Source organism: Toxotes jaculatrix, chromosome 24 (genome assembly GCF_017976425.1).
Source record: "Toxotes jaculatrix isolate fToxJac2 chromosome 24, fToxJac2.pri, whole genome shotgun sequence".
Lineage (NCBI taxonomy): Eukaryota > Metazoa > Chordata > Actinopteri > Toxotidae > Toxotes > Toxotes jaculatrix.
In genome coordinates this window covers 414,954-440,859 of record NC_054417.1, presented here as the reverse complement: position 1 = coordinate 440,859, position 25,906 = coordinate 414,954, and the positions used below count along the sequence as shown (strand labels likewise).

The 25,906-nt window shown below is 48.0% G+C and overlaps 1 protein-coding gene across 1 annotated transcript; it reads left to right on the top strand.

Moving 5' to 3' along the window:
- Positions 1-2,637: 2,637 nt before the first annotated feature.
- Positions 2,638-25,626, top strand: LOC121177646 (BCL-6 corepressor-like). The gene is given in 14 exon segments (XM_041031940.1): positions 2,638-2,709; positions 3,540-6,104; positions 6,107-6,135; positions 6,137-7,235; positions 10,488-10,731; positions 12,770-13,222; positions 13,646-13,873; positions 15,394-15,755; positions 17,964-18,107; positions 19,959-20,125; positions 20,223-20,368; positions 21,722-21,799; positions 22,148-22,331; positions 23,855-25,626. Coding segments are annotated over 14 exon segments (7,014 nt in total). The 5' UTR covers positions 2,638-2,706; the 3' UTR covers positions 25,167-25,626.
- Positions 25,627-25,906: the final 280 nt, after the last annotated feature.

Below are 25,906 nucleotides of genomic sequence, written 5' to 3'. Positions count from 1 at the left end.
TTTTTTTGTTTGGAGGAGAGTGTTTGTTTTCTGCGGAGGACCAGCAGCGCGTGTGTTTGTGTTCTGCGAGTGTGCACGTGTGCATCCACACAACCGTCCTGCATCCGCACGCGGCAGATCAATGAGGATGGATTTATGTACTTTGACACGAGAGGAGGAGATTTGATATTTAGCTTTAACCTGTTTTTACCGGATGGATGTTAAATCAAAACCAAACTGAAGCATTAAAAACTGGATTTTACTCCGAAGACAAAGAGAAAAGGTGAGTTTCATTCATTTTATAAAACATGCACATTCGTCTCATAATAAACCTAAAATACTTTATTTCTTCCGGAAATCTTTTAATATTCTGCACTGTAAGAGTGACATCAACAGCAGGGACTCTTGTGGAGTTTTTCTCCTCCGAAGAATTGGCGGACGGCCCCCTGGTGGGCGGAGTCAACAGGTGATCCAGCCAGGTGAGATTTGATTCTTTTAATTCTTCCTCCCTCTTTCTTTCCGTCTCTGTTTTGTACGTAGAGAGGTTTTGATGTGGGGTTTAAGCTTCAGCGGAGGTTTTGGTAAACAGTGGATTCTGCTGACAGCGTTTGAACACAGTGAGGTCTCCGAAAACATCATGTCTCCATGTTTGAAACGTCTCACAACTGTACAGGTGTAAACAGGTGAACCTGATCTGTCCATAAATGAGTGAATGAGGCTGAATTAAACTTAGGTAGCGCTGAAGGAGAAGAGGAGTTAGGATGTTTTTTTGTGTGTTTTGAGTCCCTGCTCTGACTCATTATCACGGCAGATTTCCCAGCAATCAGTGGGGCAGTCCCGATAAATCCAGGTTAAACAGACAGCGTTTTTGTGTTGTTTCCCTGTGGGAATCATTACAGCTTCATCTCCATCATCTCATCAAATTAAAGCAAAATGGCGCGGAGAGTGGGAAGGTAATGAACGGGTCCCGAAAATTGCAGCTCAGATTAGCCCCAGTGGCCGGAAGCACAGCTGGATCCACATGCAGCTGGATCCACATGCAGCTGGATCCACATGCAGCTGGATCCACATGCAGCTGGATCCACATGCAGCTGGATCCACATGCAGCTGATCCACATGCAGCTGGATCCACTTGCAGCTGGCTGTAAGCACATCAGCCTGACTGAGGGTTAGAGCACAAACTCACAGTGACTGTAAATCTGCGTGTGCATGTTACAGGGGAAGTGTAGAAACAGCTTCAGTAGGTAACTTAAGGCTGGACACTTCCTGTTGTTGGACCCACTATACAGACGTTTGGGGGTCAGGGTTCAGGTAGTGTAACAAAGTGACTGTGTGTTCATTAGAGCTGTGATGATTTGATGATTAATCATTTGGTCGATTGACAAAAAATTAACTATTTTGACGACCAAATAATCGTCTTTCTTTTTTTTTTTTAGCCAAAAACGTGGTCTCGCTCTCAGAAGTGAGAATGTGCTGCTCTTCTTCATCACACACGATATTTAAGTGCTGCTTGGTCAAAACCATTTTCAGTTGTCACCTGGGCTGTGGGGAGTTATCACAGGTGACTGAAGGGAATGTCCTCTCAGAAAACAGCCGTCACACCTGAGCTCCTCCTGGCAGCATTTTTTTTCTTCATATTTGAATTTAATTATTTTTCAGCCGTTTTATGGACAGTTCATTTTCATAAGTCGCGGCCAATAAATATTTGATGTTAATGAGGTCAGACTGGAAATTTAAGTTTTAAATTTAAGAATTTACAAACTCAGTAAAGTGGATTTAGTGTGAAGTTAAAATTCAGATAAAAAAACATGAACAGAAACAGAGAAAGAAAAAAAATCTCCTGGAAATTTGGATTTATGTCTGCTAATAAATTTCCCAGCGAACAGGCCCAGCTGTGTGTCTGTGTGTGTGTGTGTGTGTGTGTGTGTGTGTGTGTGTGTGTGTGAGAGAGAGAGAGAGAGAGAGAGCAGTTTGATGGATGGGCATGGGCGCCACACACATACACACACACACAGCTGTCCTTCAATAGTCTGGAGATAAGAGCTGTTATTGAAATCCCAGCTCCTTAACAGCCATCAATTACTGTGTGTGTGTGTGTGTGTGTGTGTGTGTGCGCATGTGTGTGCGTGCGTGTGTGTGTGTGTGCATGTGTGTGTGTGTGTGTGTGTGTGTATGTCGTGCAGTGCTGATACATTTTCTCTCTCTGCTGGATTATGAGTTCCTCGGGAAACGAGGCGACGTGCCTTATCTGTCCTCCGGCTCAGTGATAAAACACACACAGCACACACCACACACACACACACACACACACAGATGTCGAGCGTCGTAACATCGCTGCAGACGGAGAGCTGTGTGAGTTTTCTGTCTGTCGTGTCTCTGTCCCTGTGTTTTTGTGACTGCAGCTGAAATGTATTGCAAAACCACAGACCTCCACGCCAAACTCCATTGCTTTTTATTCAGATTTTAAAAAGAAACATTACCATTTCTGTTCTCTCCTAATTTAATTGTTCATTTAGAGCACGGGTGTGGACGTCTTCATATTTACCTGACAGGACAGAGTCCGTCTCAGAGTGAGACGTCTGTCTGTGTACAAACCTCAGTGCTGTGTTTTGGAAGCGGCCCCCTCTCATGTGGTTTTTCTCTCTGTCTGCAGTCATGGCGAATTGAGCGGCGCTTGAAGCAGACAATCCGTCTGAAGCAGAAACCAGAGGACTGCACGCTCACAGCATGGTAAGGTCAAAGGTCAAGTTCAAGTTCATTTTCCTTCAGCCACATTTTTCAGTCTCCTTCATTTTCTTTTCTTTTTGGTGCCCTGAAAAACAGAGCGAGTGAGGGATCTCTTTGCTCTCTCCACATCTCAGGCGGCCACCCAGCTGTCTGGATAATTTCCTAATGGCCTGCGGCTGATAGCCAATCAGAGGTGGTTCACAACTCCGTGTGACAGGAAATTCAATTAGGCTGTATTTTTTCCTTCAGTGTTGCTCCCCCTGACTCTCTCTCTCTCTCTCTCTCTCTGCTCTCTCACCCTTGCCGCCACTCCTTTTTTCATCTCTCTCTATTTCCTGGATCTGTCAAAGGAGAGTGAAAGAGTAGCTCCAGGCGTCGTGTGTCATCCAGGAATAAAAACATAAATAAATAAATAAAAGACTGCTCTTATTTTTCTCTGTGAAAGGAAAAATGAAATCACAGGCTTAATGTGCTGTAGTGGAGATTCTCTAAATGGACAAAATCATTTTCCTTCCCTTCAGTCCTGTTTGTCCTTGAAGGATGAATCTAACCATGTGGCACTGAGCGCTTTATTTCACAGTATTTACTGTACTGAGGGAGAATGGCGTCCTGTAGATTAGGTCCATACTGCAGAGGCTCCACTGTGCTGGACGTAGAGTCGTGTTATTTGAAATTAGGTGTAATTTTTGACAAAATGTAGAATTGATTATTGAAACCTAGAACCACTGAATACATAATGACTGTTTCCACAAACATGCACTGCAACTGCAGTTTTACAGCAGCTGCTTTTGCTCCAGTCTGATCACTGCTTCCTTTGACTCTCCATGTTGCAGGTGGATGCCAGCACACCTTACAGGATGAACCCACTAGCCGCCCTGAGCATTGATCGCAACGCCCTGGTGGGGGAAAGCCTCCGCCCCCATGCAGGAATTTTCTATCCTGGCCTCCATCCTCTCTCTGCTGAAAAGCCTCAGGAGCCTGGCACTTCTCTTCCACTCGGCTATGATCTTCTATACAAGCCGGATGTAACCCTGCTGGATGGCCAGAAACCCGCAAATGGATATGTTGGTCTCTATAAGAACCCACCACCAGGGCTGCAGAAACCACTGGTTGTCCCTGGTGCAGGAGCTGATGGCCTGGGCCTAGATCGTCGAGTTCTATCCAATGACAAGCAGTCAGAACTGGGCCTGAATGGTGTTGGAAGCTTCCTGAGACTGCCTTGGATCAGCCCCTATGCTGATTCAACAATGTACCCCTTCCTGGACATGGCATATAAGGCCTCCTTCCTGTCCCAGCCATCGCCCTTCATCCACCAGCAGCTGGCATATCAATCCTTGTGTGCTGCTGGGGCAGGAAGCAGCACATCTGGGGAAGACAGACTGTTCTACCTGCCTCGTTATGCCCCGGCCCATATCTCCTCCCCACTGGGCCCTCCTATCAGGATTCCTGCGGCCACCACAGCTGCTGTCCTTTCACCCCTGCCCCACTGCCAAGACAAGGCTTTGCAGGGCATTGGTCCTCAGGTACAACAGGAACCCTCTGCCTTCAGCACCAGTCCTCAGATCCGCCAGGAGCCCCAGCCTCACCATACTGAACGACAACATGGCAGCAGTAGCAATGGTGCCAAATCCAGTCAGCCCTCTTCCACCAAGAGCAACAGCAGTGGTGGAAGTAGCGCTGCCCCTGTTAACAGCTCAGCTACCACTGCTGCCATAAAATCACCCCCAGTTACCTGTCCTCCATGCTCAGTTCCCTCACTCCAGCCCCACAACAACACCACAACAGACCTCCAGAAGTCCCTTTACAGAAACACCTCCTCATCAACAACCTCAGTTTCATTGTCTCACCCTTTTTACATGGGTCGCCTGAGCTCTGAGCACTGCTCCCCCATTCCCTCAGGCAGCAACAAAACCAAAGATGCCAGCTCAGACTGCAGTAGTGCAGAGAAGTGTACATCACCTACAAAGACATCACTGGACAGAGCTGTACCTCAGAAGCCTGCCAAAAACCCTGGAGAAAAACCTTTGGATCTGTCTGCCAAAGAGTTGGAAGGATTTACAAATGGTTTCCCATCCAAATTAGAGGCCCTGGCCAAGTTGGGGTATTTGCCATCATCTTGTTATGGGCTGCTGGCCACTCAGGACCAACATTTAAAAGAGGGTCTACCCCCACCTGTTAGCACATCAGCAAAGACTCCAGATCCTGAAATGATCAGCACTGTGGCCTCACCTTGGGTTGTTCCGTGTCCTTCATCAGCTGTCAGCTCAGACCACAGCAGAGGCTCCCAAATAATTAAAAATAAGGGCGTGGACAATATTTCACAACCTCCTGAGGTGAACAGTAGTCTCAGTCCTGCATCAGGGGGAAGATCTTCTGCAGCATCCCCTTCCTCAAAGTCAAAAGTTGAATGGCAACGACCCCCTGCCACTGATTTGGAGAAAAGCCCTCCAAACAGCAATGGAGAAACTCGCACATGCTCTGGAAAACAGACCGTACCTCCTGTTAAGCCAGAGCCTCAGGAGAGTCACCCTCATCCACAGCAGCAGCAGCAGCAGTCTTGCATGGAAAATGGAAAAACTTCCAGCCAAGTCTTTGGTGATTCCTACCTCCCTCCTGGCATAGGCTACACTAATCGCTACATCCCATATTCAGTTGCTGAGAATATGCCCCTGCAACGCATGTCCATACCAGGTAAAGGACCTGTCTACCCCCACCCAGTCTTGCTTGGCAGCAGTAGCTTTTACACACCACACATTGCAGCAAAACATAGCCTCCCATATGGAGTACGCCCATTTCAGAGTTCCCAGGAGATGGCCCCATCACCCCTGTCATCCTACCCAGGTCTTAACACCAAAGACCGACTTGAGAACAAATGTAAGACCCAGGAAAAACCCTGGAATGCAGAACCGTACAGGAACCAGGAAAGGCTGGATGCTGACAGCTCCCACAACAGCGACAGTGAAAGAGACAAGTCCACAAACCAAGGCTTAAAGTCTTCAGGAAAACGCCTCCCTGCTGTCAGAGATGACATAGTTTGTATTGACCTGGTGCGTGATGAGGCAGACGATGATTTGTCCAGCAACAAACACAGCTCCCCAGCTACCGGAACAGAAGATTCCTCCAAGCCAGGTGGCAGTGGCTGTAACCACATTCAAGAAAAAGAGCCATGGCCTTCGAAGGTCCTCCCTCCCAGCCGGGCTGCAGAGCAGAGGCCAGTCTCACTGCCCCAGACTTCCCAAACAAAACCCCCTCAGGAAAACTGCTCCTCACCACTTCCAACTAAAGAGGAGATCCCAGAAGCGGAGGACTCACCCAGTCCATTCTCAGACATCCCAGAGGAGCAGACGATGCACTGTGCCAGAACATCTCCACAGCAGTTTTTAAGAACATGTAAAACTGGAGCTTCTGGTGGTGCTGGGGACTTAAGGAGTGGAACTATTGGTGGGGTTAACAGTGTTGATGGGAAGAGTGCTAGTGATGAAGCTAAGTCAGAATGCTCCACCAGTAAAAAAGCTGATTCTGAGCAAAGCCCCTCCAGAACTGTCAACTCACTGGGTCCTGTTGACAAAGAAAACTGTTCTAGTAATTGTACCAATTCTAACAATTTGGGAGCAGTGTGTCCAGTCGCCAGCCCCAAGAGTCCAGTTAATGGGGGCAGCTGTCATTCAGACAGTCCAGTTTGTACCAGTAAAGGACCAGCATGTAGAGATTTTAGTCCCCAGGTCCCAGCATGCAGGAGTTTTAATCCTGGCGTTGCAGCTGGAGGAATCATGAACTCTAAGGTCCCACTTTCTGTTAACAACCCAGCAGCTCCCACGTGTAACAATGGAGAATCGAGCAGTCCACATTTTGCCAGAGATTTTGTGGGTCCCTGTTGCAGAAATCTGTCTTCGAGGGCTCCAGCTTGTGAACCCAGAATTTTCAGTGGTCCAGCTCGTGGAAATTGCAACCCTGTGCCTCCCAGTTGCAGGAGTGTCAATCACAGATTTGCAAATTGTCAAAACCGCAATACAGTGCGCCCAACTTGCGGAAACATCAATCTTGGGGTTCCTGCATGCAATTTTAGTGGAAACACTGTCTCCAAGGGCCAGTCTTTTGGAAATAACAATCCCAGGGCCCCCACATATGGAAACAATTTTCCTCGGAGCCCCACTTGTCGACATGTTTCACCTGGCAATCCGACCAGGGGAGGATTTCAGAGGGTGCCTGCAGATGTGACTCCAGAGCTGCCAGTTAACAGAGACCTTAAGTGTGAGGGTTTTTCCTCCAATGAGACAAAACCCAGAAGAGAGACACCAAACTCCATCCTCGCCTCTGCTAGCTGTGGAGATGGGAAGAGCGACACCCAGGAGAGCATGGATCCCCTGGCAGATGAGGATGAGGGCCCTGGCTGCAGCAAGAGCAGGTGCTCCAGCCTCACCAGACGCATCGCCAACTCATCTGGCTACGTGGGCGACCGCTTCAAATGCATGACCACAGAGCTTTACGCCGACTCCAGTAAGCTGAGCAGAGAGCAAAGAGCGCTCCAGGTAAGATCCTAGTCTACATTTAAATTCTGCTGTATTTCTTCATCAGCTCATTATTCAGTTAAACAGTGACGGGGAGAGAAAAGGCAAAAGACTGTTTTTACTGTATAACTGCTGCAGTGTTTCTCTCTTTGTACCGGAAATTACAGATTGCAGAGGAATGCACAGAGCACTGATACAACAGCAGCAAATGTACAAATCATGTTGAACGGAGGCTGGTAGGAGGAGCTCTGCCCCAGTGGAAGCTGCTAGAAGTGAGAAGGATGTGATCCCTCACTGGCTTCCCACTACCAGCTTGTGTTTAATGCAAGAAGACGTGAGGAGTTTGGAGGCAGTGTTAAAAATCAGTGCACAGGTTGTGTGAAGTTGTGTGAAGTTGTGTGAGGTTGTGTGAGGTTGTGTGAGGTTGTGTGAAGTTGTGTGAGGTTGTGTGAAGTTGTGTGAGGTTGTGTGAAGTTGTGTGAGGTTGTGTGAAGTTGTGTGAAGTTGTGTGAGGTTGTGTGAAGTTGTGTGAGGTTGTGTGAGGTTGTGTGAGGTTGTGTGAGGTTGTGTGAGGTTGTGTGAGGTTGTGTGAGGTTGTGTGAGGTTGTGTGAAGTTGTGTGAGGTTGTGTGAGGTTGTGTGAGGTTGTGTGAGGTTGTGTGAAGTTGTGTGAGGTTGTGTGAGGTTGTGTGAGGTTGTGTGAAGTTGTGTGAGGTTGTGTGAAGTTGTGTGAGGTTGTGTGAGGTTGTGTGAGGTTGTGTGAAGTTGTGTGAGGTTGTGTGAGGTTGTGTGAGGTTGTGTGAGGTTGTGTGAGGTGCACACCCAGTGAAAACCCCAGTTTCCTCCTTGGATTCAAAGAAGTAGGACAGTGTTTTTATATATTGGTGTTTTTAGAAAAGCTCAGTTTTCCTTGTCCTAAAACCTTCAAACCTGGTTGCTGTCTTCAGATTTATCCACACTGGGAATCATTAGCACAGAGTTTTCAGATGAGAGTAACACTGGCTCAGTTTCATGTTTTCACTCGTGTTGTTTGTTGGTTGGTTGGTTTGTTTGTTGGTTTGTTTACTTGTCAGCAGAATTATGTAAAAGAACTGAACCGATGCACTGGACTTGGGCAGGAAAGAACACATTCCATTTTGGGGCAGATCTGGATCATTTACTATCAATTAGAATTTTATCTTTGAAGTATGGTGCATGTCAGGCTGACACTGGCAGAGTCTGTGCCCTTCTAGTACGCAGTGATGTGTCAGCTGGTGTAAGGAGAGGAGAAGTGCTGCCTCTGTCTCTCCTCCTCTTTCGTCTCCTCCTCCTCTCTCTCTTTTCTTCTCATCTTCTTTTTCCATTAGCAAATGTTTTGGGTCGTGCTGAGGTCGAGTTAGGAAAACACGCCGGTAGTGTGCGGCTCCAGGCGACTGTTAACCTGCTGGTTTTTCCCAGAGAATGAAGAAAAAGGCAGAGAGAAAAACTTGACTTTCTCTGTCTCTGTATATTTATGTCAGTCTCATCCTTTCCCTTCATCTGTATCTCGCAACATCTGTTTTCCTCTCGTTTTGTTTCTCTGTCTCTCTGTTTGTCGCTCGCTCTTGCCTCTTGTTATTCCTCTTTTTTCTCTTTACCTCCTCATTCCCTCGAGATCCTTTTCAATCATATTAAATTTCTCCTCTTCATCCTCCTCCTCCTCCTCCATCCCTCAGCAGAAAGAGGAGGAAGAAACTCAGTGTTGTTTTTTAATGAAACCCTCCTCCTCTTCCTCCTGCGTCGTCGGAGCCCAGATTAGCCTCAACTTAAACCTCCACTGACTTTCTGAATGGAAGCTTGTTTGTGATGAAGTAAGAACAAATAAACGATGAACACCATGTTAATAATAAAGCTATTCTGATTCTGATGTTAGAGCCACAGTATTTGACTGTGGTGTTACTACTTTAAGGAGCTGTCAGGCTGGTTGTTCCCTCTGCAGGGCCATTAATTTTTAAAATGGGTTTGTGATCAGGAGTGAGGTGGGACGCTGGCCTGTCAGGCAGCGTGCAGGGAGCGGTTACCAACAGTTATGAGGAACATGCCTTACTGGGAAACCAGAAACATGGCTCCTGTGACTGAGGATGAAACGTGCAGCATCTTTAACACAGAGAAAACTGTCTCTGAGTAAACATGAGATGTGGTTTTATTGGGACAGCACATTTCACACACAAAGGCAACTCAGACTGCTTTACATGAAACAAGGCTACGACGTCACAGTGTGCAGAGTGTTTACTGGGATTACTGGTTCATGGTTTTGGTCCAGAGACATCTCAGTGAAATCCAGTGTTGTGTGAGGAGACAGTGCTGAAAGAGGAAGTGTAAGCACCAACAGAACAAGAACCAAGAGCTAAAGTATCGGTCATAGTTTGTCTTAAAGGAACTGAAGTGTAGAAACACTGCAGCCTGTAGGAGATGCTAAAAGGACGAAAGCGCTTTAATCTGTAAGGGGAAAGTTCATGAGAAACTCTTTGAACCGTTTGTTTTTGAAATCTTTCAGTGAATTTGCTGATATGGAAAAGAAAGAAGATCTGGGACCCATCTTTCTTTTTCTGGACTTTCCGCCCGCAGCACCTGTTGTTGGTTTTTTGGATCAGCTTCAGATATTTTTCTCTCAGATTGTGTTTTATCACCAACAGGGAGTTTTTTTCCCTTCAAAGCAGCAGAGTCCAGGGTCATGGAGCGAGTTTTGAAAGTTTCTGTGTTGTGGTGTGTTTGTGGTTTGAGGCAATGAAATCCTGAAGCGTCCGGAGGCTCCAACTGCCAGAGAAAATAGTCCCAAACTCACCTCTGGCTGACAGCTGCTTTTATATGTGAGCATCACTCAGAGTCTGGAGTCAGAGCAGAACAAGTCCAACCAGGGGAGGTGGAGGTGGAGGTGGAGACTCTGCTGTCACTCTGATGCTGCTCGATGTTTTACAGATATTTGGTCATGAACCAAAGTTCTGGACAAACAGCGATGTCCAGAACTTTGGACATCTGAATGTGAGGTGTCTCTCTAAGATCCATCAGGTGAACTGGACTCACGCCTCTCGGTGTTGGTTGGGTGGCAGGTTCGAAACAGAGAGGAAATAATGTAAACGTCTTAAAAGCTGCATGTACAAAAGAAAAAGCAAACGTCTGTGAACGACTCCGCTCACTCACAAAGCCGAGGACCAAACTGAATTTTGACACTTTCTGTTCTGTTTCCGTGGAGTCGGTGCGGGAACAGCCAGGCTTGTTCTCGCTCATGTGTTTGTGCTTTTCCTTTTTTTCTCAGCGTGCAATGCTGCGCTTCTCCGAGCTGGAGCTGAAAGAGAAAGAGGGAGGAGGAGGAGAGGAAGAAGAAGAAGAAAGGATGACAGCAGCAGCGGTGGCAGCAACAGGGGAGAAGGAGCTGGCAGGCGGCCAGGGGGGAGACGGAGGGAGGGAGGAAGTGGAGGAGGAGGAGGAGGAGGAGGGGAAGAAGAAAGAGGGAGGAGGAGGAAGAACTCCCTCTGCAGCCGCCACCGAGGCTCCGAGAGGTAAGAGGATTTCCGGAGCACACACGCACACACACACACACACACACACACACACACATAAACACACACACACACACACACACGCACACACACCAAACAAACCTGCACTTCTATCTTTGTGAGGACATTACTCAGTCCCTCACCCTCACTCTGACCTGAGCCCTAACACCAGGTGTGAGTCCTCAGACACACCTGTGAGGGTGTGAGGTCCAGACGTGTCCTCACTGTGAGGTGTGTAACTCAGACCCGTCCTCACAAAGACAGAAATACAAGTTATCACACACACACACGCACACTCTTGAACTCTCTGTGCACCTCACACATTCAGACACACATTTACACACACACACACACACACACACACACACACACACACACACACACACACCGTATACTCGTGGTGGTTTGACACTTTCTCCTCCACCTGAGACACAAATCACCACGTGTTTAGTTTTAATCTCAGATTGGCGCTGTGGTAGATTTGAAGTGTTTCATGCTCAGCTGACACACTCGGGCTGTGAGTCAGTGTAACGTCTGTACTGTCTGTGTTTGTGACGTTCAAACCGTCAGAGTCGAGCTCTGAGGATGAACGAGGACAGAATCGAACCCGGTTTTCCTCTGAACTGAGCCAGTTGTAGGTCCAGCTGTAGGTCCAGCTGTGGACCAGCGTCCTTCAGTTTGCTTCCTGTGAAGTGAGCGTACAGCTGCAGCTGAGCAGTGTGAGTGTGTGAGTGAACACAGCAGCGTTAGCGCTGCAGCTCAGGTGCTTTGTGTAACGTTCTGTACTCGCACACAGTTATGAATGAGTCGCAGCTGCTGAAGAGCACGTCGGCAGCCGCTGCTCTCTGCTTTTGTCCTGTGTGTTAGCAGCAGTCTTCAGTGCACGCGCCCAGGCGGCAACGTTGCCATGACGATGGGCTTTGATGGCCCGTTGCCATGGCGCGTAATGTGGTCGAGAGCCACAGGACGCACCATGAGTCAGATCAGGAGAGAGAGAGAGAGAGAATGGGAATATATGGACAGAAAGAAAGAGAGAGTCAGTGAAGATGGGATGGGAGGATAAGAGTTCAAATGAATTTAGTAAAAATAAATTAAGAAGAAGAAACAAAAGGAAAAAGAATTAAACAGGAGACGGGGGGCTGACGGAAAAAGAAAGAAAGGACAAAAAAGAGAAGTGAAAATGTGAAGATAAAGATAAAGATGGAAAAAGTGAACGAGACATAAAAGAAAAGAAAGATGAGAGAGAGAGACAACTGTCTTTTTTCTGTCTGGCTGCTTTTTACCGTCCAGACAGATTGTGTGTGTGTGTCTGTGTGTGTCTGTCTGTGTGTGTCTGTGTGTGTGTGTCTGTGTGTGTGTGTGTGTGTGTGTGTGTCTGTGTGTGTCTGTCTGTGTGTGTCTGTGTGTGTGTGTCTGTGTGTGTGTGTCTGTGTGTGTCTGTGTGTGTGTGTCTGTGTGTGTCTGTGTGTGTGTGTCTGTGTGTGTGTGTCTGTGTGTGTCTGTGTGTGTGTGTCTGTGTGTGTCTGTCTGTGTGTGTCTGTGTGTGTGTGTCTGTGTGTGTGTGTCATTGTTGGCCTCACGTTGTGACATAAATCTTTTTACACTTTGTGGAGAATCGATTTTCTTTAAGGGCAAAAACACTTGCAACATAAATGGGTGGATTTCTGGTGAAGTCTGCAGATGAAGAGTTAATGGACTTTTCATCGTAGGAAAACAGTTGTTTTCTCAGGATGATCATTATCCTGTTCTGTCTTTTCATTAATTACTCATCTTTTCCTTATTTTGACCTGATCACATCACCTCAGCATCACCAGCTGTGGTTCAGCAGTGTCTGATCCGCCTCCTGTGGCAGTCCACGGTTTTTCAGCTGAAACTTCTGCACGAGTCTCTGATGCATTAGTTCGCAGCGTTGATCCGTTACGTGCTGCTGGAAGCGTTCACCTGACGAACTCTTCACCTCATGAATGAAATGAGAACGTATTTTCCATTTAACACAAATTCAGTCCAAGCATTTTGTGTTTTGTCTTTGTCCGTTCAGGTTCTCAGCTGCCCTGCCCTCACAGCCGCCTCCCCGTCCCGCCATTTTGCCGCCACACCGACAACCTGTCCGTCCTCAGGGGAAAGGATGATCGCTCCACAGAGGAGGAGAAGAAGAATGAAGACAGGGAAGAAGGAGGTCTGCAGGAGGAGAGGAAGAAAGAGGAGAGGAGTTTTATCTCACTGCCAGAGCAACAGCAACAAAGGTTTCTCCCCGCAGCCAGAGGCCTGTTTCAGGGAAACAGCCCCATGCTGACATCCATGCCAGGTGGTTCAAATCCCAGCATGGCGATAAACCGGAGGCGTATCTTCAGTCTGGAACCTTTCCACCAGAGCAGCATCATCAGCAGCCGGCTGAAGAGAGGGAGGGAGGAGGAGAGGGAAGAGGAGAGGGAAGAGGAGAGGGAGGAAGACGGGACGGGGAACCCCAACAAGAAAACCAAGTTCACAAATGGTAAGATTCAGAAAGTCTTCGTGTGTGTGTGGACTGGTCTGACCGTATCACTGAGAAAGCAGTTTGTATAATGCTGTTTGGGGTCATTGATCAGATCGTAGCACAGATCAAGCACAGACATGGTCTCTGTCGTGAATGTAGAATAAACCTGGGCCTTATGTCCAGTGTTGTTTGTGCTGCACCGACCTTTATCAGGACGTCGACACTGAAAGCAGAAAAGGAAACTGATGAGGCAGAAGTTTGCTCCTCTCTCCAGCCACACGTCAGATTTTACATCCCTCAGTGTTTAATTTAATTGTTTTATTAAAATATTGTTATGATTCATTTGCTGTTTGATTAAAAGCATTTCTGATGATTAACTGGATGTCATTCAGTCTCCTCTTACTCCTCCTGACTGTTCATGGGTTCATGGGCTCATTACAGACGCAGCCTTAGACGATGTGAAGAAGCTGAAGGTTTGCATTGAGCTGAACGGTCTGCGACTCAACAAGCCCCGCCTCCCCGTGGAGATCGGCCAATGGCTGCCATCCGGCGAGAGGTCAGCAGAGGTCGACAGGAAGTTTAGAATGGACATCCCGGCCGTCAGGGGGAGGTCAGAGGTCAATGGGAGCTGGTGTGACCCCACATTTGTGAGGAGGGACGGCCCGAGAGGTAAAACCAACAAATACATTCAAACTTTATTAGTAAAAGTTTTGGACAGCAGGTTGTGTCGCTGTGTGTGGACGCATGTAAACAGGAAATGAATCATTTTGAATGAATTGATTTACTTTGAATTATATTTACACCAACTGGTCACAGTCTTTCAGCTGATGTTTTTTTTTTCATCCAGTTTTTTCTTCCTGTTAGCACAACAGGTTTTTTAGGAAAGCTTTTATTCTGAAGGCAGCGCAGAAAACGCCTCTGCCGCTGCTGAAATCTCTCTCTCCGTCTCTCTGCTGTCATCAGCTCTCCACCTCCCTCGTCTCTCCCTCTCCTCTCTCTTTCCTCTCTCTGTGATTGCCGGAGCACACGAGTGGAATAACACCGACGCGCGTGCGTGTGTGTGTTCCTGTGTGTGTATGAACCCGTTGCGGCCCCGTGGCGTGCTAATAGCCATCTAACATCTCCCAGATGGAGCTGTCACACACACACACAGTAATGCATAGGGAATGTGTTAGCAGCCTCCTCCTCCTCCTCCTCTTCCTCTGTTTATTGAACGCAGCTCAGAGCTGTGTTCACAGTCTCCACATGTTCTCTCCACGGCGTCACTTCAGTCACATTCACTTTAACTCACATGAACAAATCCAGTTCAGTGCGTGGATCGATGCACTTCCTGCATTTGGTTTCCAGGCTTTTTTTACATTTTATTACCCACAGAAATCTGGGACTTTAATCGAGCCCAGTGATACGGATCCTCATTTTTCTTACATATGTATCAGCAACATATGCTGACACACGTGTGATGGGGGTCATACTTTTTCACGAGTTCATCTGAGCGCAGCCTGTGCAGTGTAACCTCCAGACAACAGGTCAGAGCAGGGATCATCAGCGTCGTGATGCTCGGACTCTCCTCCTGCTCTGAGCTGATCTGAGGCTGGTTAGGTTCCAGTGACCCACAGTGAATGGAAGTCAGTGTGTGTGTGTCAGTGTCTATGTACTAACAAGGAGAGCTGCACGAGTGTGTGTGTGTGTGTGTGTGTGTCCAGGCTGATAAATAATTCAGCAGATGGAAGCAGCTTGACTCCTCACCGACTCTCAGAAACAACCTCTGGCTGTGTGTGTGTGTGTGTCTGTGTCTGTGTGTGTGTCTGTGTCTGTGTGTTTCCTGCAGGCGTCTGTGATAGAAAACAGAAATCTCTCTCTCTCTCTCTCTCTCTCTCCTCCTCTCTCCCTCCTCCCCTCTCCCACTATCTGCTACCTCGTTCGCCCTCTCGCACACTCGTTCACTTGCTGCTTCACTCAAGTGAGGAGGCTGTTTCTTTGCCCCCCCACCCCCCGTCTCTCTCTCTGTCTCTGTCTCTTATTATCTAACTTGTCCCCGGTTGAAGGACAGCCAGCAGCTCATGTCTTGGCTCTGAGGAAGAGAGGGGGTGATGAGGGGGGAATGAAGTTCAGGTGCACTTTCACAGAGGTGCATTGCACAAATGGTTCAGGCTTCTTCTTTTCATCTGTTTTTCTGCACTTTCTTTCAGTTTTCCATGTGGCCCCTCCCCCTTCTCCCACCCATCTCCCTGGGCAACCGTGCAGCTCCGCCCCCCGGCAGCCAACCCCTGCATCCTTCTCATCCCTCACCTCCTCCCGCCTCCAGGACAAGCATCAGAAGCTGAGGGAGAACCGCAGGGTCTCCACTTTCCTCCCATCCTTACCTCCTCTTCCTCTGTCCTCCTCCTCCTCCTCCTCACCTGACCCCCATCCCTTTTGCTTCCATGACGACGACCTCAACAAGCCGAAGGGCAAGCGTCCTTGCAAGACGAAGCACACGGGAAGAGAGACGGCGAGGGAGGAGGAGAGATGTGAAGGAGGCAGTGATGACGATGAGGAGGAGAATGGGAAGGTGAGTGAGGAGCACCAGCGGTAATCACATGTACAAACACAATACACAGCATCTGAACGGTAGCTGGTTCTGTGCGACTGGAAACGTTTGGGAGAAAAGTTCAGTTTAACACCGAGGACTCGGGTCAGTCCTGAGCCCAGAGTTTGGATTTTAGACGACGGATAACGTCACAGGCGCTGTGACCTTTGTGCTCCAGAAATCCTCCAAAATTCAAACTTTATTTGTACATTTATCTGAGCTCTTTGCAAAATGTGGAATATTTGTGTTATGAGAGGAGCTGTGAGGGTCTGACAGGAGAAGCTGGTTGAGACGACACACGTCAGATCAGCCGTATGGGGAGACGTGGACTACGAGAGTCTTGTTTTCTTGTTTAGTCTGAGGCAGACGTGTAAACACATGCAAATGATGTGACTCGACATGACTCAAACACCCACGAGCTCCAACACTCACACAGACACCCGGGGGAAAAGGTGGGGGGTTTGGTGTGGAGGTGTGTGGAGGCTGAAGACGCAGCCTCTCAGGGGAGCTGTTGGTTTGTGTGCTGGAGGATAACAGGAAGACGTGGCCGGGATTTGTGTGGTTTTCATTCTAAGCTGTTATTCAGTGACAGGAAGCCGCTCTGCAGAGGCTCACAGAGGCTCCACACCTCTGTGGTGCACCTCTGCAACTCAGGCAGGCCAGAAGCAAAATACCGTCAGGTTCAGTTTGTGTCATGAAATATTGTGCGACCAGAAATGGTTAAAACCGCAATCAGTCCTTCATTTTTCTTGACTTTTCATCTTTTCCTCCGTTCTTTCCTCCCTCCGTTCTGCTAATCGTTGTAATTATTGTCCTGATTGGAGCTCGCTGGGAAAACTCAGCAGGGATAGGGTGTGTGTGTGTGTGTGTGTGTGTGTGTGTGTGTGTGTGTAATTCAATTCACTGCAGATTAAAGTGAAGGAGAGAGCGAGGGAGTGAACGAGGGAAGGAAGGAGGGATGGAGTGATTGAAGGTTATGGAGGAAGAATAATATTCTCCACATGTACAGTGTTTGTGTGGCTGTTTTGTGTGTGTGTGTGTGTGTGTGTGTGTGTGTGTGTGTGTGCGTGTGTGTGTGTATGCCGGTGGCTTGTGCCGTTTTCACAGCTGCTGCACTGGAGATTTCCTCAGGGCAGCGAGGACACACACACACACACACACTGTCTGTCTCTCACGCTCTCTCTCTTTTTCGCTCGACCCTCCTCCTCCTCGTTTGAGTCTGCTGCGCTAGAAAACACACACACACCAAAACACACACATACACACACACACACAGAGCTCCAGGGCAAAGCTCGCATCCTGTTTGCCGATGCGTGGCGGCGAGCGGCTTCGTTTGACAGACGCACACACATTACACACACACACGCTGTCTGGCTGCTAAGCGGCGGAGACTGTTGCCGTGGCGTCAGCAGCAGAGCGATGCAGATTTTCATCCGTCTCTACCTGCCCCTGCTGATCCTCGTTTAGAAAATACAGACAAATTCAATTCATCTGAGCGTCAGTGACAAAGAATGTGAAATAAAAACATTTGCTTTGATGTCGTGTCACATGATGATCACGATGAGCGAGGATTTTAGAGAAAGTGCGGCAGCTTCCGGACGATCGACCGGACATGAGTTGATGAGAAGAGTTGGTTTTGATCAGTCGGTCTGATAGAAAGAAAATGGAGGACTTAAAATGCAGCAAGCAAAGAGAGAGAGAGACTCTCCCTCGACAAATTATCCACCCCTCCTCTCCTCCTCCCTCTTCCTCTCCTCCTCCCTCCTCCTCCTCCTCCTCCTCCCTCCCCTCCTCCTGAGTTTTCTGTCATCAGCCTCGGGCTTTACACACACACACACAGACACACACACACAAAATAAAAACACAAAGAGTCGTGGGAGCAGAGGTGGTGACAGCGCTATTTTCAACCGAGCCTGGAAAACTAGGGCTGTGTGTGTGTGTGTGTGTGTGTGTGTGTGTGTGTGTGTGTGTGTGTGTGTGTGTGTGTGTGTGTGTGTGTGTGTGTGTGTGTGTGTGTGTGTGTGATTGGCAGACAGTCTGTTTGTGTGTTTAAGCAAAAACATCTGACAGTGATGGATGTAAAAAGAGAAAGAGGCTGTTTTGTATGTGTGTGTGTGTTTAACACAACCAATCCTCGAGCACGTTAATCACTTTAAATGTCTTTCTCTGTTTACACACACACACACACAGGTGTCTCGCTCGCCCAGCCTTCGACCTCCCTCTCTGCAGAACACACTCTCCGCCCGGCCCGTCCCTCCGGAGGTGCGTCGGCTCATCGTGAACAAAAATGCCGGAGAGACGCTGCTGCAGCGCGCCGCCCGTCTGGGATACGAGGTAACGAGACACAAACACACACAGGTGAATGTACAGGTGAAGTGGGCGGATCATTAGGCTGCAGCTTCAGTTTCAGTTGGTTTTTTTTATTATTAATGGGTAAGTCTTCGTTTCAGCCCTGTAGAATCATTTTTTTGTCTTCTTGAGACGTTTACTTGTTTTGTCCTCATAAAGACGGGCTGGAGTCACGTCTTCTTGCAGAATCCACTTTGACATTTTGAACGGAAATGAAGCTGAGCGTCTTCATCCCTCCTCCTCCTCCTCTGAGCGTGTTCTCTCCTTTATTGTTCTGCCTCGCTCTCTGTTTTTCTGAGCGGATATCATTAACACACTCCTCCTCCTCCTCCTCCTCCTCCTCTCGCCTTCCTTGAACTTTAATCCTTCGCTTCCAGATGAAAAAGATTAGAGAGAGACTTGGTTCACACCTCCTCTCACTGTCTCTCTCTCTCCCTCTCTCTCTCTTTAATTGAATTAGCCCACGGTTCACTGCTCGCTCTCACACTGTCTCTCTCTGGTTTGATTGCTTTGTCCCTAACACCGTCATCTAAACACACACACACACACACAAACAGACGAAAACACACATTTGTGCAGAGCATTTTGTGTGTTTGCTTCATTTCTTCTGCTCCTGCTTTGTTTTGGCGGTTTTCTGATGATCTTTCACGTTGAATAAAAACCTCCTGAGGTCCTGAGGAGAAACCTGGTGCCACACAGGTGAAAACTCTTATTTCACCTGGAGGAGAAACAAAGATTGATTACACGTAAAACGAATTTCCATGTTTCATTTGATTGGATCATGAACAGATTCTGTTTTCACGTTAAACAAAAGCCAGATTTTATGCTGAGACAAAAATCTAATTTCCTCTCATTTCACCCTGGAGGTTGTTTGTGTAACACCTGTGCTGTGGACGTTACCTGCACTGACAGCAGGACCTGAGGACTGTGACAGTCTGTCTGTCCTTCACTTTGGTCCAGACGAAACAGCTCGACAGCTCCGGGCCACATTTATATGAAATGTCCTCTTTTCGTTCTCTTCTTTATACTTTAAAGACTCTTTCTCCCAGCACCACCTGGTGGACAGTGGACTGGGAAAAATTACAACAGGTATCATCAGGTGGACACACAGGTGAAGCACAGATGTCCTCTATTGAAATTCAGTCGTTGTCTGAAAATCATTTGGAGGCAGGAAAGTGTGTGTGTGTGTGTGCGTGCGTGCGTGTGTGTGTGCGCGTGCAGGCATTTGTCGAAACCACACAGGCTGAATATTTCATGCACAGTGTGACAGCTTTTGTCAGGGCTCACAAGCGTCACCCTGCCTCTCGCTCCCTCTCTCTCTCCCTCTCTCTCGTTGAGGTGCAGCGGTGAAGCTAACGAGCTCAGTTTGCAAATTAAGCCGTCATCCATCACAGTGCAGGGGCACACACACACACACACACACACACACACAGAGTATTTTTCAAGGTGCAATCATTTTGAGAGCGCAGAAAAAGAGAGGGTGGAGGTTTCATTATGTTTCTCAGAGGCCTTCGTCTCATTTCCTTTTCTTAAGGTGGAACTGATGAGTTACCAGTAATATGTCATTTCCTTGTTCAGTGTTTTGTTACACACCACTAACACAGAGACGTGATGTGTGTGTGACGAAAGAATCTCTCATTCATTCTCTGTGAAAAATCCACGGTCAGTTTTGTTTGCACCGATGACGATGTCTTAAACAACCTTTAGTTGACAATCACTGACGTATTAGTTCAGTCCTCTGTAGCTAAATATTTATTTCAGGATTTGGCTGAACTCACCTGTTTAAAAGTCTGAAAGCTCTGGTCTCATTGGTCGTCCACGTCTCATTGTGTCCAGGAGGTGGTGCTGTACTGTCTAGAGAGACGGATCTGCGATGTTAACCATCGAGACAACGCCGGGTATTGCGCCCTGCACGAAGCCTGTGCCCGTGGCTGGCTGGGAATCGTACGCCACCTAGTGGAGCACGGAGCAGATGTGAACTGCAGCGCTCAGGATGGAACCAGGTACGAGTCTTCATGGAAAGTTAAACTCGGCTTTTAACTCGACGTGAAACAGCAGCCTGGACCTGCAGTACTACACCTGTTCTCTGTTTCTCATCAGGCCGCTGCACGACGCCGTGGAGAACGACCACGTGGAGGTGGTGCGCTTCCTCCTGGCCTACGGCGCCGACCCCACCCTCACCTCCTACTCTGGACGAGGGCCAATCAACATGACCCACAGCGCTGCCATGGAAACCTTCCTGGAGGGTAGGAGGGGGGGGGCTGTGTGGAGGAGAAAGTGTGCGCGTGTGTGTGTGTGTTTGCTGCCTCCTCGTTATCTGCTGCTGATTGTAACACACACAGACACACACACACACTCAGTTGTCAGACCTGTGAAACGAGCTGAGACTCAACACATCACCTCTCTGTAGCTGCAGCTTCCTCTGTTGGTACGATCAGATGGACAGAAGCTGCAGCAGGCGGCTGTTTGAGGGAATTGGTGAGGTGTTTTAAATGTTGGGCTCAGAGCTGAGAGCCACAGACAGACGAGAGGATACGCTAACACACAAAGCGCTGAGAGGTGAACACACTTGGATCTGTTGGCGAGAAAGAAAATACTGAAGGCGGCTGATCGTAGCAGCAGGCTGATGTGTATCTGTCAGGCTGTCGTCTGCAGAGGGTAACACCACCAACAACACATTCATCGGAGACTGCGAGGATTATTATGTCTGTATATGATTTATTTTACACTTAGCTAATACATCATGTCCTAGTTTTGTCTTTAAAGCTCTGAATATATCAGGTGGTTAGTGAGTGAACACAGTGTCTGGATTCTTTCTCCATCTCATACAGATCGTACCAAACGCCGTCTGCCTGTCTTCATCATTAACAGGTGCATGGTCTCTGATTTTTAGGAAATTATGAGAAAAGTTTCCAGGAAATAAGCTGGAAAATACAGGAACCGTGAAATAAAGCATTATTCAATTAAACTACTGCTCTAACTCACTCACTCACTCACTCACTCACTCACTCACTAACTAAACTAACTAAACTAAATTAACCATGCTAACTGTGCTGAGAGTGATGGTGGAGTAAACAAGAAAGAAACAGATGAGAGGAAAGCAATGCAGCCTGAGTGTGTGTGTGTGTGTGTGTGTGTGTGTGTGTGTGTGTGTGTGCGTGTGTGTGTGTGCTTGCCTGCCAGTCTGTCTGATTACTATTCCCTGCCTGTATTTGTTCCCTCTCTCTCCTCTTTTTTTCCCTCTCTCTCTCTCCAGAGGGGTTTAATGAGGCTTGGCTGCTGAATCCCAGAACAGCTTACTGCCACACACACACACACACACACACCACACACCACACACACACACACACACTCCTGCCAGCATCCATCTACTCAGCGCCAAGCACCGCAGCGACGAGCCGGCACCGTCTGAACACAAACACTCATCTTCTTCTTCCCGTCTTTCTCTCGCGTGCATGCGTGCGTGCGTGCGTGCGTGCATGCGTGTGTGTGTGTGTGGCTCTATTGTTTTCATCTCACTGCCTTCGTCCTCTCTGATTGGTCGGCCCTTTGATCGACCACAGAAGCCACTAACTCTCTGCCTGTCCTTCTCTCTGCAGACTATCTCTCTGACCTCCAGGGAAGGTCGGAGGGCGACCCGGGAATCTGCTGGGAGTTTTATGGCAGCTCTGTGTGTGGTTAGTTTACACACACACACGCACACACACACACTCACACACACACACACACACACACACACACACACAATCATGGACATGGACAGAATTGTCAGGGGACCTTTAAATAAGAGAAAATATAAATGATGTAGGTTGTAGTCCCACGGACTAAAGGGAAACGGTCTAATGGAATTAGGACTATGATGAGGTCAACAACTGGGAATAAGCAAACCAGTTGGGATCACTACTGGAAGTATGACTAAACAAATTACGGCTGTAAGAACTGAGCCTAGTGGAACTAGACCTGAACAAAGGTAGTAGGACTAAAGTACTACGACATCCATGGACAATGTTGTTGTGTTCTAACAGAGCCGTCCAGTGAGGGAGGGGTGTATAACATCCTGGCTGACCCGCCAGGGCCAGAGGAAGAGGAGGAGGACGAAAACGAGGATGAGGACGAGGAGCAACGTGCAAGGAGGGAGGTGTTTGAGTTTGAGCTGTCCGACCGTCCGCTGCTCCCCTGCTACAACATCCAGGTGTCTCTGTCACAGGGGTGAGTCCCAGATCGCTAAAGGAACCTCGTACCACAGAAACCAGATCGAATGAGTGGGAACTAAACACTGTTACTAACATTAGACTAAAACTGATGAGGGAGAAGGAACGGCTGCAGAGTGAGAGACACTGGAGACAAGTACGAGCACAGGAAGGAGGGCTGGGAACAGGACTGCAGCTGAAAGAACAGGAACCTACACCTGTAATAATCTGTATATTCCATCCAAAATAACATGAACGAGCTGTATCACACAGGGACTGAAGGAAGACTGAAGGCTTTAACCCTAAAAGACCTGAGACAGTGAGACAGATCTGAAATCAGTGGGACTAAATAAAGCTGACCAACAGGAGAGGGACTAACAAAGGCCTCACCACAATCACTAACACGTCTTTTCTTACTCTCACTCACTCACACATTCTCTCAGTGTTGTTCTAACACATCTCCCTCTGTTTCACACTCACACTCACACTCACACACACACACACACACTCAGACACCAATTAAGGTGGTGGAAAGCAGCTTATAAAAGAAGAAGAAGGGAATAGTGGAGGAGGGAGAGAGTGAACGAGGAGTAGGCAGAGAGAAAAGTTCCTCGGTGGAGGAGATGGAAAGGGAGGGGGAGATAAAGGCAGGACAGGCAGAGGTCGTTAACGAGGATTGCATCGCCGTGGCGACACGGCTAATTGGCTTCCACTTCGTCTTCCTCCCCTGTCGCTTTTCTCCTCCTCTCCCTTTCTCTTCTTCTCTCACTCACATTTTTTTCACTTTCACGTCTGATGTAGTATTAATGGATCTTCCTGGATACAAGGCCACCGGGCACCACACACACACACACACACGCACACGCACACCACACGCACACACACACACACACGCACGACAGTGAGTTGTTTAACATTCCACCGCAGCTGGCTTTAAAGCAACATGTGGCCTTGTCCACTGCTGTGTGTGTGTGTGTGTGTGTTAAGCTTCCTTTGGCCTTGGTGCACACACACACACGCACAGACATTGTGAATCAATACCAGCTCTGTTGATGTGGAGGTCTCTCCTCCATCTTTGTATAAACCAAATTTCACGTTGCCGTGACTACACGTTTATTCTCTAATCAGACACGACTGCAGTCTGTCGACACCTGTCTGAAGTTCAAAGCCTCGTCCACCTCAGACTATTTACTATTTAAAATTGGCTACCATCTAACATGACAACTATTCAATTCAGTTTTATTTACACAGCTCAAAATCCCAAAGGACAAAGTAGCTTCAGAGGTCTTTGCAGTCTGAACAGTATACCCACATTTTCCACCATCACGGTTCAGCCAGTGTAAATGATCTGCCTGTAATAAACTGCTTCATGTTATTTCAATATTTGTGCCTTAAAAAGTCAAAGACATGGAAAGACATGGAGTTAAAGAATGAGTGGGACATATTATTAAAGAATCTAAACTAACTCCAGGTCATTAAACCTGTTTTCTCTCTGTCCTCCTTTGTCCTCCTCCGTCTTCCCCTTCTCTCACTTTCCTCCAGTCCCAGGAACTGGCTCCTGCTCTCCGATGTCTTGGGTCGCCTCCGGATGACGTCTCGGTCTTTCCGACGCCTCTTCCCTCAGCTCAACGTGCAGTCCATCCCTGAGGATGAGTTCTACCGACAGGCATCCCTGTCGCAGCTCCTGACGGGTCCTGATGAGCAGGAGCTGGCCTCCTTCAGGCCAGATGTCAAAGACCCTCTGGAGTTGGTGGAGGCCACCCCTGAGCTGGCCGGCATGCTCGGCTCTTCCCTGGAGTTTGTGGACAGTCGCTGGGACTCACTGCAAGCTTCGCCACCTCCAACGCCACCACCCCCAGCATCAACAAGACCCTCAGCAAGACTTTCACCAAGACCAGCGTTATTACCACCGCAGAGACCGGGGGCAACAGATGCTGGTGCTAGAGTGGATGATACACTGCAGAACAGGACTGTAGAGTCTGGACAATGCCAAGGACTTAAAAACCTGTTCTATTCTGCTCCGGCAGCTAAAATGGAAACTAAATTAGATACGGCCACGTGGGAACCACAACAGCAAGGAGGTGAAACGGCTGGGGATCCTTCTCTGGCAAAGCCACACGTGACAGTGGATGCCAGCATGTGGGAACCGCAAAGATCACGAAGTAAGAGTGTTGGCATTGCTAACTCTAAGTTACACACTAACATGTGGGAACAACAACAACGTAGTAAGAATACTGGGATCACTAATTCTCCTAATCTGGACTCTAAGATGGATTCTAACATGTGGGAACAGCAACAGCAAGGAAATAAAACCATGGGAATCACTGCTGTCAGACCCGACATGGCAGCTGGTGCTAGCATGTGGGAACCTCAGCGACTACGAAGTAAGAACAGTGGAAATGCTAATCCTGCAAACTCAAACGGTGCAGTGGATGTTAGCACGTGGAAACAACAACATCAGGGCAGCAAGACCGGTGGGGTTTCAGATTCTACAAACCCAGGTGCTTTGGACGATGATAGCATTTCAGAACCACAGCGACTACAAAGCAAGAATGCTGCGATCACCAGCCTCGTGGAACCAGATGGTAGGGTGGATGCTAACACGTGGGAACGCCATGGAATAAAGACAGTGGGTGGCAACAGTACAGCGCCCAAAAGAGAGGCTAGTTCCTGTGAAACCCGAGGAGGGAAGAGTGTAAAGATGGACGCCGCCTGGCAACGAAACTTGGGCAATGTCAGAGTCCACATCAGGGACTTGGGGATGAAAGTTGGCGGAGGTACCATCCGGAGAGATGTGAAGAAAGACCAAGGCAAGGTGGTCGGGAAGAGCGGCAGGGTTAAAGTGAGGTCATGACAAACCATGATGCACCTGAGGAAATGAACAGTCACAGATCCAGACAGCTTTTACAGTGTGGGAGTCAGATGGAGCTGCTGCCTGAACAAGACACAGTCTGCAGAATTCCATACAGAAAATCAGAGTTTTACACAAACATGCATATAAATATTGTAAATGAGCAGTCGTCATATTTGTATGTTGAAAAGAACAGAACATTGGTGGAGAGACTAACAGTCCTGTGTGTGTTATATGTAGACTGTAAATATGTGTCTTTTTTATTTATGAGTGCAGATATCACAGGTTCTGAAACATGTTCTTTGTAAATGAAGTCTGGTGTAAATATGATGCACTTTCTGTTGCGTGGTCAGATTGTTGGCTCTGCTCTGGGAGCTTGTTTGTTACCTTTGTGTGTGATTTTATATTCAGCATCCTGTCGGCTTTCGTCACCAAAACTATTTATTGTCCAATAAATACGAAGAAGAGCTACGTCTGAATACGTCACTGAATTCAGGTCAAATGCACACGGGTTAGCACAGGAGGTCAGAGGTCACAGCTAACCGGTTAAAGCTGTTAGCAGGGTAAATGTTGGCTTTTAGAATCACAGCTGACTTATTTTTCTTTTTCTCTGTGATTTTATAAATGAACTTTGTCTTTTCTGAATATCTGATTTACCTTTAATCTCCAGCAGATACTTTTTATGATGATCCGAACCTGAAGGTCATGTGAGTGAGGCGTCTGGACGAACACCTCCACCTCCT